The 14,765-nt window shown below is 38.2% G+C and overlaps 1 protein-coding gene across 1 annotated transcript in view; it reads left to right on the forward strand.

Moving 5' to 3' along the window:
* MACROD2 (mono-ADP ribosylhydrolase 2) overlaps window positions 1-14,765 on the forward strand; it is a 2,026,389-nt gene that overhangs the window by 1,532,579 nt on the left and 479,045 nt on the right. The window contains exon 8 of the mRNA XM_023251484.2: window positions 2,334-2,407. Coding sequence (XP_023107252.2) covers window positions 2,334-2,407 — 74 coding nt within the window. The remainder of the gene's footprint in view (window positions 1-2,333; window positions 2,408-14,765) is intronic.

Below are 14,765 nucleotides of genomic sequence, written 5' to 3' on the forward strand. Positions count from 1 at the left end.
TTTTAAGGGTTTTATATTTTGAAACCTTCATTTAAGGAAAATGTAAATAGATGAAACAGTTCAAAACAAATTCACAATCCCAAATGTCACGGATGAATTTACAAAGTTTAAAAAGTTATGGGGTGCCTGGGTGGCTCAGTCGGTTAAGCGTCCGACTTCAGCTCAGGTCATGATCTCATGGTTTGTGAGTTTGAGCCCCGCGTCGGGCTCTGTGCTGACAGCTCAGAGCCTGGAGCCCATTTCAGATTCTGTGTCTCCCTCTCTCTCTGCCCCTCCCCTGTTCATGCTCTGTCTCTCTCTGTCTCAAAAATAAATAAATGTTAAAAAAATAAAAAAATAAAAAGTTGTGCACATTTTTCCTATGGCAGTGGTTCTCTCTCTCATATGACACTGGTCAAGCGGAGCTTGGCCCTGCTTTATTTTGTCCCCTTTCCTAATGCACTCTCTTACAAAGTGTGTAGGTAGAAACCTAATCAGAAAAGCAACATTTGTTCTTGGAAATGCGGACAAACATCTCTCTCTTGCTCCTCTTCTTTCATACATTTTCTCTGAAAGTGTAATGAGTTTTATACCATTAGTATAAACTACTGGAATATGTATTTGCCTTCCAATAAAACTGGTCTTTTAAATCCCAGATCTCCCCATTTCAGCAATACCTCTCTCTTTCTGCATCTGCACAGAACAATGTCACAGGAGCCCCCTGATTAAAAGGCATGTTAGTGGATGATGCTGCAGCTGGCTAACACAGAATATCGACTAAGGTGAAGGCTGACTTTAGATGTTGGGAATGGCATACATTTAATGGATGCTCCTAGAAAAAGGAGCTAGAGGAGCTCAAATAGGTGAGAGGAATCATAGAAGGCAGTGCTGAAAAATCCAGGAGGAGAATCTTCAAATCTATAGTGACAAAAAGTAGATTTATAGCTGCCAGGGGTTGGGGTAGAGGGATGTTGAGGAGTGACTATTAGTGGGCACAGAATCTTGTGGGGGGATGATGAAAACATTCTGGAGTTGGTGGTGATAGCTGCACAACTTTGTGGAACTATACAAATCCACTGTGTTGTATACTTTAAAACAGTAAAAAAAAATTTTTTTAAAAATCCAGGAGGGAAGAGGTATTGAAACATGGAAAACTAGTCAAGCACATCTGATACAGGAAAAGATGAAGACTGATTTGAATAAGTGATTGACTATATGAGATTTGGTGATTAGGAAGCCAATAGTAAGCTTAAAGAAAGTAGTTTCAAAGGAATAGTCACTCCCATCTTTTCTTCTTTTTTCCCCATAAATATAGAATTTGTAAGGTTATTCCTTCACATATATTTTATTGGCAGAATGTACGATGATTCTGCAAGTTCAGAAATACGTTTGATTTATATAAGCTAAAGAGATATTCTGGATGGGTTTTAGAAATTCTGATTATGTGTGCTACTGCTCAGTAGGACATAAGTGTCTTTCTTCCCCTCTTTCTAAAATCAAATCCATAGTGCACAACCAGGTCAATTCATGTTGTCTTAATTTCAAACATAATTTTTTTTTAGCATTTATTTATTTTTGAGAGACAGAGAGAGACAGAGCACAAGTGGGGGAGGGGCAGAGAGAGAAAGAGAGAGACCCAGAATCCAAAGCAGACTCCAGGCTCTTAGCTGTCAGCACTGAGCCTGACTCGGGGCTTGAACCCACGAACTGTGAGATCATTACCTGAGTTGAAGTTGGACACTTAACCGACTGAGCCACCCAGGCGCCCCTCAAACATAATTTCCAGTGGCCCTAAAAGGAAGGCCTTTGAATTCTGACAATAACTTTCTTTGAATTCTGATAATAACTTTCTTTGAATTCTGGTAATAACTTTCAGTGGTATGGCTATTTGGCAAGTTGCTTGTCCTGTCTTGTGCCAGTTCATTGATAGAGTCCTGCTGGCCCATGACCCTGGGTCAAGTACATGTATTCTCTAGCCATATTTACTTGGTTTATAAATTGAGGGTAATAAACCTTATATGAGCACCTCTTATGAGACTATTATATGAAAGTGCTTTGAAAACTCTTAAACAAATGTAGATATATTTTTAATTGACTGTTGTAGAATTTAAAAGACAGTTAAATCCTTTTTCTTGTTAGTGCTGGACTGGCATAAGTGTAGCCCCTTTCATGCGTCATATGTGTGATCATGGGCTTCATATCCATGGGTACCTTACTGAGACCTGTCTTGCTCAGTAGTAATTGGTTGAATTGCATACTGCTTAAATGAGAAAAATTCAGTGTCATGCCATCAGTGAATTCTCTATTGCCTTCATCTTTTTTTGTTTATTTGTTTTATTCTGTTCTTCGCTTAGGATTCCCGAATGAGCCTGCTTCCATCGTTGCCCTCAGCACCATTAAGGAATGGCTGGCCAAGAATCATCATGAGGTAGGAGGTACAACATAATTAGAAAGCATTGAAAATGGTATAATTTGATCCTCAATCTCAAAAGAAGCAGAAAAATTTATTCCATAAATATCAAGTAGACCTAGTCATTGAGCCAAAGCTAGCTGATCATGCTTTGTTGAGGTTACATAGGTGATTGAATATTTTCCAGTAATTAATTGAATGAAGGGATTATGCTGATTGTTTTTGGTGGTGAATATATACAAATTGATCAGACTCATTTGGTCATGATCTCATTTTTACATGTTTAGATAGTATGGGTTTTGTGTGTAAAAGAGAGAACAGGATGGATTGTCCTGTGCTATTTTCCCTAAGGAGTTAAGCTATCTTTGTTGACAGGGATTCCTGGTGTATGGTAAGTTTTTGGTATCTTGAGGTCCCTTTATTTATAATTAATCATTCCCCTAAAGTAACTTCTGAGTGTGAAATTGGAGTACACATGGATAATTGATAGCTAAATCCTCATGATTAGGATTTTTTATGAAACTGCTTCTCTTGGACTATTCATCATGCATCTTATTCTGCTTATTTAATAAAATCTTTAGGATATGTTTAGTGATGAACAGGAGAACTACTCAACAAAGTAACACAATAAGTAGAGATACTGTGGAGGCTTAGATTTCAAAATTTTGGCAATTAACATATTGTAACAGTAAATAGGTTTCATACAATACACAACTTTGTGTGTTTTTATTCTGATTTTTTTCTCAGATATTCATGTGAGTGCTATAAAGAATTTTGTTCCATTTATGATAGACCATGAATTTAGCTTTCTTCTTGGGTAGGACATGGATTATTTGGAAATGTTTGAGTATGGAGACAGACTGTGGGCCTTTGCTAATAATATGGGAGATAGCTTCTTGGTGCCTTTGTGAATTTAAAAAAAATAGCAGTGTAATTTTCTGTTAATTGCTGTAATTTCAACATTTTTTAAATAGATTCAGAAATTGTTACTCTCCAGGAGGAGTAAAGACCACATGGCCAAACATATCCATTTTGGTGCTTGTTCTTTCTTTTCCTCTTACTCTGAAAGGCATACATACATATAACAGATTTGATATAGAGGATGGCTGTAATAACCTCAAAGAAGCAGAATTTTTTTTTCAACGTTTTTATTTTAATTTTGGGACAGAGAGAGACAGAGCATGAACGGGGGAGGGGCAGAGAGAGAGGGAGACACAGAATCGGAAACAGGCTCCAGGCTCTGAGCCATCAGCCCAGAGGCCAATGCGGGGCTCGAACTCACCGACCGCGAGAGCGTGACCTGGCTGAAGTCGGACGCTTAACCGACTGCGCCACCCAGGAGCCCCAAGAAGCAGAATTTAAAAAAAAAAATACCAAAAATAACCAGTTTACGAAACATTTCTTTGACATGTATTATTTTCACAACAATCTCATGAAATATCTAGCATAGGATTCTCATCTAGAATCAAAAGGTTAAATGACATACTCAGGATTTCAGACTCACAAAGCCAAGAGTCTGACTTTGCCCTCCTTACTCCAACAGCCATTCCTCCTTGGAGGGATCCTGAGGCCAGGGAGAGAAGTTCAGTCCCTTTGAAAGTGGTATTTTTAATATATCTCTTGGTTACGGTAAAAGCTCCTCACCTGGACTATCTGCTTAGCAAAAGTGTAGAATGTTTCATGAATACAAATTGAGCTAGTGTATGGGTGCAAATCCATATTTCCAGTAAAATAGTGATCCAAGGATATTCCCTACTGATGAAAATTCACATGTGTCATGGTGGCATGTGAGAGAAGTATGTACTCACACAAAAGTCGTCAAGGAGATGATTATGAAGAGGAAACTTGTTGGTCATTTTTATAGTTCATTGAAAAATCCTACTGATGGGTTTTCTCTGTTAAACTATGCAGGTTATTTTTCATGGAAATGTGTTAGTGTTTCCCACTTAAATGGTCTGTGCCCTGACAAACCTTGTTAGCTTCCTCTGTCTTTGAGTCTGTTCTTTTGCTTTCAGATCTTTTTCTTGCACATTTCTTGGGTCTGTTGTATAGAAATTTAAGTAGTTTAGATTAAGAAACACAGCTCAGTTATCACCACTGTGACCTTAAACATATAATGTGCGAATTCTCTTTTAAAAGGCCTCTTTTTTGGGGTGCCTGGGTGGCTCAGTCGGTTAAGGGGCCGACTTCAGCTCAGGTCATGATCTCACGGTCCGTGAGTTCGAGCCCCGCATCAGGCTCTGTGCTGACAGCTCAGAGCCTGGAGCCTGTTTCAGATTCTGTGTCTCCTTCTCTCTGACCCTCCCCCATTCATGCTCTGTCTCTCTCTGTCTCAAAAATAAATAAATGTTAAAAAGAATTTAAATAAATAAATAAAAGGCTTCTTTTTCCAATATGCATTAGCTAATGTAAGCATGTTAATTTGAACAAGTCAGATTTTACTTAGTAAATGAATTGTAAGTAGTAGGAGATAGATAAAAGCTATACACAGTTTTTTTTTATAGCAGTATTTTGATTTATTTTTTGCTCTGTCAAAAAACAAACAGGTTAAGGACTTAAGAAAGAATATTATTGGGGCGCGTGCGTGGCTCAGTCGGTTAAGCGGCCGACTTGGGCTCAGGTCATGATCTCACGGTCAATGAGTTCGAGCCCTACGTCGGGCTCTGTGCTGACTGCTCAGAGCCTGGAGCCTGTTTCAGATTCTGTGTCTCCCTCTTTCTCTGACCCTCCCCTGTTCATGCTCTCTCTCTGTCTCAAAAATAAATAAACGTTAAAAAAAATTAAAAAAAAAAGAATATTACTTCTTTGTCAGTTTCTTTCCATTGCAGTATTGTTTTAACATCCTGATTGTTTAAGGTATTTATTCATTAATTCACTCATTTGGCAAATAACCACCAGGATTTTTCTAGATGTGAGGGACAGAACGCTATAAAGCAAAATCATCCTCTTATGGTATACATAGTCTAGGAAAGAGAAACTTCAAAAAATAAAGGAACAAGACAGTTCAAAGAGTACTCTATAAAGTAAAACAGGGTAATGAGAGAGTGAGTTATAGGAGGATGTGGTTTTAGATAATTTACAGAGGGCTCTGAGGACATAATCTTGGAACAAAGATTTGTATGATGGAAAGGAGAAACCCAAGCCACAGAGAGATCTTGAGGTAGAGCATTCCACATAGAAGTAACAGCAAGAGAACAACCCTGGTGGGAAAATGAATTTACTGTTTGCAAGTAATAGTAAGAGACAATAGAGACAATGCTGTTGGATCAAAGAGTTTTTAAAAAAAGTGGCAGAAAACAAATTTGGACAAGTAGGTAAGAGTCAGATCATAGAGTGCTATGGTTTATGGAGAAACTTGGATTTTTATTCTAAGTCTAATGGGAAGTTGTTGAGGGTTTGGGGCAGGGAGTGGCATGATGAGATTCACCTTTAAAATGACAAAAGGCTGGCTGCTGCCAGAAAGGACTTGAGAGACATGTCAGAATAGAAAAGGGAAGACTGATGAAGAGGATACTGCAGTAAATCCAGGCAAGAAATGAGGATTCTTTTTGAAATATAGCGATGGCAGAAAAGGAGGTAACAGCATCAGGTTTGGAATATGTTTTGACGATAGAGCTAGCAGGACTTGGGGATTGTCTTAAGATAGGATAGCTCCTGCTGCAGTTACAAACAACCTCCAAATCTTAGTGCCATAAAACAGCAAAGGTTTATTTTTGCTCATGCTATTTGTATGTCTTGAGTCAGCAGAGGGCTCTCGCTTAGTCAAGAACCCAGGCTGACAGACACTCTACCATGTGAAATATCATCTATCACATAACAGGAAAAGATAGACAATCAAGTAATAGCTCTTAAATGCTTCTGCAAAGGAATGATGCATATAACATTTCTCACATTTCACTGTCCAGAACAAGGCACCCAGGGGACAAGGAAATGAAGTCCTCTCAAATATTCAGAAGAGAGGCAACCGGATATCAATGAACAGTAGTAGTGTCTATCATAGCAGTAAATCATGTGTGGTATATGAGGAAAACGGAAGAGTCAAAAACAGCATCTAGGCTTTTGACCTAAGCCCCTGGCAAATTTTGGTACATTTACTAAGAAACTTGGTAGGGGAGCATGCTGATATAAAAAAACATAAAGGAAACAATAATGATGTTGCAGACAGTTAAGTTTGAGGTGATTTGAGTTACAGAATGAAGATTTCAAATAGAAAGGTGGTTACTTGAGCCTGAAGCTCAGGAAAGAAGTCAGACAGAAAGGCAAGGTAAAAGTGATCAGATTATCATAATTTTAACTTGGGTTTTGGTCTTAGTTTGAGATTAGCTACAAGAAGTAGAAAAACATTCAAGCTATATTATGTAAAGGAATATATATTATATAAATGAATGATAGAAAAAAAAAGTCTTGAAATTCAAGGGCTAGAACTATAGCAGGGTCTCATGAGTAACCAGAACTACAGACTATAAATCCAACAAGAAGCAAGGGAGTTCATTTACATACTCTCTCAATCGCTCTCATGTCTATGTTTCATTGATTTTTTTTTTTTGTCCATTATCTTCATTACCCATTCACCAGCTTAATATGCCCCATTACGACTGGGTCCCTCCTTGGGGCAAAGCTAGGGTTGAGGTCAGGGGGTAAAGTTGCAACTTCTGGACCTTTCATCTGGTTATGTCCCTTAAAATTTTCCTTTAAAAAAGTTGGGAATCCGTGTAAATGTGACTTCTATCAGTGGCCATACTTCTCTCAGTCAGATAAGTATATGATTCAATGGTGCATATCTTCATGATTTTTGATCATTGATAATTGATGTTGTCATGTAATTAGTGAGCCTTCGCATTTTACCATTTACTTACCCTCTGTTTCTAAACCATTAGGAAGGGATACTTCTTTTCTTTTTTTTTTCAACAACAGTTGATTTGATTCCTTTCATTACGCAAATCATGCCCAGCTTGTATGACTGGACATTTCCACATCCAGAGAGGCTTTTCTGGAGCACTTGGCCCCAGTAGACAAGACTAGGGAAAACATGTTCTGTCACCCACCATTGACTTGTTTCATTTGCCCAAAGGTTGAACTGTGAGGATGCTATTGTCACCACATGTTTAGGGGGACTCAGGGACATGAGGGAGCCCAGCTGAACAAATAGCACAATTGACTCTAGAGGAAGAGATAGAGCAGTGCTTTAATGAAAAAAGGAAGGAAAATCCTCCAGAGGAGGTAACTGGGGCACAAAAATGATTTACCAGAACTGAAAAATATAATGAATTCTTATTGAAAAATTGTAAAAAAAAAAAAAAAAAAAAAAGAATATTCACTGCTAAGCCTTGAATTCTTGTTCTCAGAAAACCAGAGAGTTTAATTATCTTACAAAACAGAAATACAAAGAAATGGAAATCATGACTGAAGAGAGATAAGGCATGTGGCAGAGAAATCCAGGAATCAAGTGGGAGGTGGGCAAGGAATGAAGATTACTCACTGGCATTTTTTGGCAAAATTAAGAATTTAGAACTCCTGGTTCAGAAAATCAAAAGAAAAGAATATCAGAGTTCACTATAAAACAAATGACAGCATGTGGCATGATAACCTTTCCATAAGTACCCATTTTTCTCAAGTAGAAACTTTATTGCAGAGATAAGCGAGCAAAATAAGGGGCCATTAGGGAAATGAGCAGCGGAAATGTGGCCCACACTCTCAACTTGGGGTGCCTGCTCCACGTTATCATCTGCAGTTTCATGCATTCCTCATTTTTTATGCAGTCTAAAAATATCATATTCCTTGTGAAATAGGAATTTTCCCACTCCACAGCTCTGAGGCACCCCTTTTATATCTGGAAGTTAGCCTAAGAAATGTTTTTTACAGTGCCTATTCTATTGTTCCACCCCAGGGACTCATATGGCATCTGACTATTGGTCTCTGGGGCAATGCACATATTTGTAATATTTTCCATAGAAAGCAGAAAAAGAATAGGATGTCTTTCCCCCTCTAAAAGCTACAAATGCCCTGATATTGTATGAGCTATTTCTCCATTATGGAGGTCACGTTCAGTGATTTCAAATGTCCAGAAGGAGCAGACATCCTGTAACACAGAGCACCTGTGTTAAGTCTTCCAGGAAGTCATCTTAGGGGCTGAGGCATCTAAGATGAAGATTCTAACATGCAAGATGAATGAGTTTCCTGGTTACTTTCAAATGTGGATACACTAAAGTACTAATCAGGCCTCGGTTGTAGCATGACACAAACCTGAACACCTCCTACCCCCAACAATGATAAAGCAGGAGTGATGGGGAGAAGCATAGTATTCTGGGAGGCTCTAATTAAAACTATGGTAGCTATAGACATACAGAGGGGAGGCTGTGGTTCACCTGAGACCGGGCCCCAGCTGCATCTCTGCAGATCTTTGAAGATGGCATTTCCCAGAAGTCTTTCCCATTCAGCCACTCCATGGGAAGTTCCTAATCTCCCTCCTCATGCTGACAGTACAGCCCCCTCCTCCACAAACAGACCCTTTTGTTCTAAGGTGAGAACAATTCAATGGAGGAGTCTTGGCTTCATCTTGCAAGGCCCTCAGTCGGCTACTGGTGTGACTTAGATACCTTGGCAGGGAAGAACCCTAGCTCTGCATTTTTAAAACCAAAATCAGTTTTCTTCTCTTCAGGAGGAAGGTAGAAATTTTCTGTCATTGCATGCAGAGTTTGGGCCTTTGACTAACATAATATTTTTAACTGTGCTTTTAGCACAAACAGATTGTTGTACAAAATGTTAAATATCATCTACTTGTCATGTAAATTTTTAATGCTGTGCCTTCTGAGGGAAACTTGACACCTGTGCTATTGCTGTTTGTCATCTTAAGTGTTGTGCCTACAGATGTGGCAGGGCATCATGAGATGTTGCGTGTGTGTGGCAGTGCTGCATTGACACAGATGACCTACTCTGCAACTTGTCGCTATGGTCCCAGACTTTATCCAGTGAGCTCTGGATCTTAAGATCAACTGATAGTAGTAGCCAGAGAACAAAACTTCTTGTGCTAAGCGGTTTGAGAAAGAAAAACAAAGCTGGAGGTATCACAATTCCAGATTTCAAGATGTACTACAAAAGCTGTTGTAATCAAAATAGTATGGTACAGGCACAAAAATAGACACATAGATCGGTGGAACAGAATAGAAAGCCCAGAAATAAACCCACACTTACATGGTCAATTAATCCATGACAAAGGAGGAAAGGCTGTACAATGGGGAAAAGACAGTCTTTTAAGCAAATGGTGCTGGGAAAACTGGACAGCTACATGTAAAAGAATGAAAATGGAACACCAGACCAAAAAAAAATAATAATAATAAAATAAACCCAAAATGGAGTAAAGATTTAAAGTAAGACCTGAAACCATATAAATCCTAGAAGAGAACATACGCAGTAATTTTTTTGGTGTTGGCTATAGCAACATTTTTCTAAATATGTCTCATAAGGCAAAGGAATCAAAAGCAAAAATAAACTGAGACTACATCAAAATAAAAAGTTTTTTTTGCAAAGTGAAAGAAACAATCAACAAAACAAAAAGGCAGTATACTGAATGGGAGAAGATATTTGCAAATGATATATCTGATAAGGGATTAATAGCCAAAATATTTAAAGAACTTCTATGACTCAACACCATCACCCCCACCAAATAATCTGATTAAAAATGAGCAGAGGATCTGACTAGACATTTTTCCAAAGAAGACATACAAATGACCAAAAGACACATGAAAAGATGGTCAACATCACTCATCAACAAGGAAATACAAATCAAAACCACAATGAGGTACCACCTCACAGCTGTCAGAATGGCTAAAATCAAAAACACAGAAAAAAACTGTTGGTGAGGATGTGGGGAAGAAAAGGAACCCTCATGCCCTGTTGGTGGGAGTGTAAATTGGTGCAGCCACTGTGGAAAAGCATATGGAGATTCCTAAAAAAAATTGAAAATACAAATACTATATGATCCAATAATTCCACTACTGGGTATTTACCCAAAGAAAACAAAAACACCAATTTGAAAAGATATATGTACCCTTATGTTTATTGTAGAAATATTTACAATATATTATAAAATTATTTACAATAGCCAAGATATGGAAGAAACCCACGTGTCCATCAATAGATAAGTGGATAAAGAAGATTTTAGTTATTATATATATATATATCATTATGTATTTATATATATTTATATTTATATAATTTATAAATTTATATTTATAAATTTATAATTTATATTTATGCTATATGTTTATATATTATATATTTATATATATTTTATAATATACATATATTTTATTATTATATATATATATAATATAATATGGAATATTACACAACCATAAAAAGGATGAGCTCTTGCCATTTGTGACAGCACGGTGGACCTAGATAGTATTATCCTAAGCGAAGTAAGTCAGACTGAGAAAGGAAAATACCACATGATTTCACTCATAAGTGGAATCTAAAAAACAAAACAAATGAATAAAGAAACAAAAGGCAGAATCAGACTTATAAGTACAGAGAACAAACTAATGGTTGCCAAAGGGAATGGGGGAAGGGGGTGGGCAAAATGGATGACGGAGAATGGGAGAGACAGGCTTCCAGTTATGAAATGAATAAGTCACAAGAATAAAAGTCACAACATAGGAAATATAGTCAATGATATTTTAATAGCATTTTATGGTGGCAGATGGTAGCCACACTTGTGCCGAGTACAGCATAACATAAAGAGAACTTGAATCACTATGTTGTACACCTGAAACTAACATAACATTGTATGTCAAGTATACTCAAATAAAACAATTTTTAAAATAAATAAGCAAACGCTTTGTCATAAAAAGCAAAAAAAAAAAATAGTTTCCAGCTCATACTTGGTGCCTTTTGAGGTAATGATATTGGTTCCTACTGAGTAGAAGCAGTTACACTGTCACCCTCCCTGGCCTCCCAACAATCAGACACACAGCCACAGAGTAATGAAAAGGTAAACATATTTGTCTACTCCAGAAAACAGAATTGGGAATCCATTGAAGAAATGTATGTTCAGCCTCTTGAAAGGTTCATATGCTATCCTTGTGCTAATTTGACAAGATCAGGGACATGGCCCCTTGTTTCCTCATTATGGATCACAAGGAACCGTCACACTTTAGCTTCTGGTGCCAAGGCTATTTTTTCCCCTTCTTGGCAGAGGTCTTTGAACATATGCAGTGTTAAAAATTGTCACTTTTATTTCAGAATCACATTATGGACCACCAAAAAAAAAAAAAAAAAACCACCCAGTGTGGGGCCTGCCTTATGTCACTGACATGGAACACCTTAGGATCTTTCTTAAAAGGGAGATTTAAATAAAACATGAAATGATGCTTATATTTCTAATGAGAAAATTACAACCTTCACACCAAATTTCAATTTCTGTGGTCGATTATTCACAGAAATGCAAAGAATATAGTGCACCACATCCCTCAGTTCTACATGACACGGGGGTGTGGTTAACATCCAGAGATCTGAAAGCAGTAAATGAAGTGCTCAATGTTTTCCCTGAGGAATGTCTTTTTATGTCTATAAAACATCATTTAAGTATCTATACTGGGCTTAGTTTGGGTTTCATATAAGGTTAAAATGTGTGTGTTTGGAAAAATAATCCATCTTAAAATATTCAGGTTCTATGCAAGAATGTGGCTATGGCAATAATAATCATCATCCTAATCTGCAGCTATAAAAATGTATCCTTTGACTAGCCTGAGCATGATCTTCAGGTGGAAACCATGATGCTCATTGGCTGTGACATAACTGAAGAAAATTATTCCCAGACTTTGCACATATGGCACGTTCCTTTTGCTCTTCAAGAACCCTGATGACGCAGTTTGTTTTCTCTCTCCTTCCCATCTATTTATACTCCTGCCTTCCTCCCTACCTTCGTTTCCTCCTTTTTTCTTCTCTACTCCTTTCCCCTTTCTCTTTCATACACACAAACACACCCACACCCACACACATACACGCATGCACACACACTACTTTCCTTCCCATTCTGAGATTGCCTGTGTTAAGATTTGTGCCAAGCAGTTACATCAGTGATCAGAAATTTTATCTCCTTATGTTATGAATCTAAATTCCCATTGTTGGAATGAAAGTCATGCCCCAAGGAGACTTCTGCCTCGCTTGTTGTCAACAGATCACCCCACATTAGAGCTTTCCAGGTGAGCAAATCCACTTATCTCTCCACCCCTACGCTGCTCTAGCACCTATTCACAGCAGGCCTGCTCAGGTTCTTGCAGCCAGAAACTAAAGACCCTTGCTATTGCCTTCATAACCCCATTTTTTATCAATAAGCAAAATATATGGGACAACATAAATTTTGATGTTTTAGTGAGCCCACTTCCAGTTAGCATGTGTACCTAGGGTACAGAAGGCTTTCATCAAACACTTTTAGGCACTGAGGTAATGTTGGCCAAGTACCCTTTTCCCTGGTCTTACTTTGTGTAGAGAGCTCTGTAAGTCTAATGATTTTTTTTTTTCCCAGCAGAGGATGTCTGGATATTCAAGGTATCAGGGTGCCCTAGTGATACCAACCTACAGTCCCATATAGTTCAGGGTGGCTTGTCTACTTCTGTACTGACATGCAACCAACATATGTCTTGAGGTGCCTGGGTGGCTCAGTCGGGTTAGCATCCGACTCTTGGTTTTGGCTCAGGTCATGATCTAAAGGTTTGTGGGTTTGGGCCCCACACTGGCCTCTGTGCTGATAGCAGAGAGCCTGCTTGGGAGTCTCTCTCTCTCTCTCTCTCTCTCTCTCTCTCTCTCTGCCCCTTCCCTGTTCATTCTCACACTCAAATAAATAAACTTAAAAAAAATTTAAAAACCCACGTATGTCTCCTCTGCCAGCCATCCTTAACCCAGCACAGTGTCTATTATATGTTTAAATAGATGTGGGAAATATATATATATTTCCACTAGGTCTGGGAACTCTAGAAAGAATTCTAGAGGATGTAAAGTAAGTAAATACCTAAAGAGAGAAGAAAAAGCAATTTTTCTGGCTCCTGATGTGTCCCATGGTCTGTGTTTGTGGACGCATACTATTACATGTTTCTGTGACACATATGATTATATAGTCACAAAACTTTCTTCAAGATAGGTATTTTGATCTTTAATTATACAGATGTGGTGTTAAAGTTCAAGGAAAAGGAAATTCCTAAGGTCAACGAACTGGGCACTTTCATGTTCTTATAACTTGTTTCTGTGGTCAGCAGTGATTAGCTCTAAATTGGACATCTTACCCAAACTTGCCACTCAAAGTATGTATGTGGGCATGGAACCTAAAGTAGGCTGATTAAAGTCTTTCCCTTGAACATTTTTGTCAAACTGGAGTTGGGAAAGGAAAACTAGGGCCACTTTGACAGTGATGTTGAGGTCTTTGGGGCACAGGAGGCACCAGTGGCCATGTTCCCTGCTCCCTTGCGGGAAGGTGTGTTCTGCTCTAGGAGGATATTTTGCTGAAGGTGTCACTGACTGTTGGCCAGTTGGCAGAGTCATAAAGCCTGTTCTGCTGGCTGGAGTGAGGAAAGAAACCTAAGGCAAAATATAGTACATTTTAGCAAAACAGAATGACCTCCCATTTTTAGTTTTAACAGTTCAAGCTAATAATTCTTAACTAGAGAAAAGAAACTTGAGAATCATTTGAAGGGTGTTCCCCTTAAAACTACATGTTTTAAGCCATTCTATTTCAGAGAACCCTGCTATGTTGAGTCCCTGCTTTTGATGAGAGTATTTGAGGTCCTTCAAATATATTTGGTTGGAAAAAATAATATAGAGTCACTGTTCTCAGTAGTAAAATGAATAATAGCTCTTTTAAAAATCCCATCATTCAATACATATTTTTCATGCAGGGTCAAATCAAAATTGTATTTATTTATTTATTTATTTACTAACTAATGGCTGCGTCTTCCTATTTCTTCAGTGTGACCTGAAGGTAAGAAACATGTAAGTTTTAATGGAAGATAGTACTGAGTAGAAGCCAGGAATAAGTAGTACGAGGCAGCTGTTTAAAAGAGAATGGACCCCTTTGCAAACTGTGGCTTAGAAAAGTCTGTGAGACTATGGGATAGCTTCCAAGCCTACAGGATTATATCAGCAAGGCCACAATGTAACAGTAGCTCAGATCCTCTCCATGCATCCAAAATGGGAATTATGTCACCTGGAAGCTGGGTGGGAAGAGGCAGGATATAGTTCATCCCTGGCTATTATTGTCCCAAAGAAGAAGCTTAGTGTGAAGATGAGAACATTCGGTTAAAAGTCAGAAAATTTTGACTGTAATCAGCTCTTTCCACTCTCATTTATAACCTTGGACAATTGACTCTTTAGGCCATGGCTC

The sequence above is a fragment of the Felis catus genome, chromosome A3 (genome assembly GCF_018350175.1).
Source record: "Felis catus isolate Fca126 chromosome A3, F.catus_Fca126_mat1.0, whole genome shotgun sequence".
In the NCBI taxonomy this organism is placed as follows: domain Eukaryota; kingdom Metazoa; phylum Chordata; class Mammalia; order Carnivora; family Felidae; genus Felis; species Felis catus.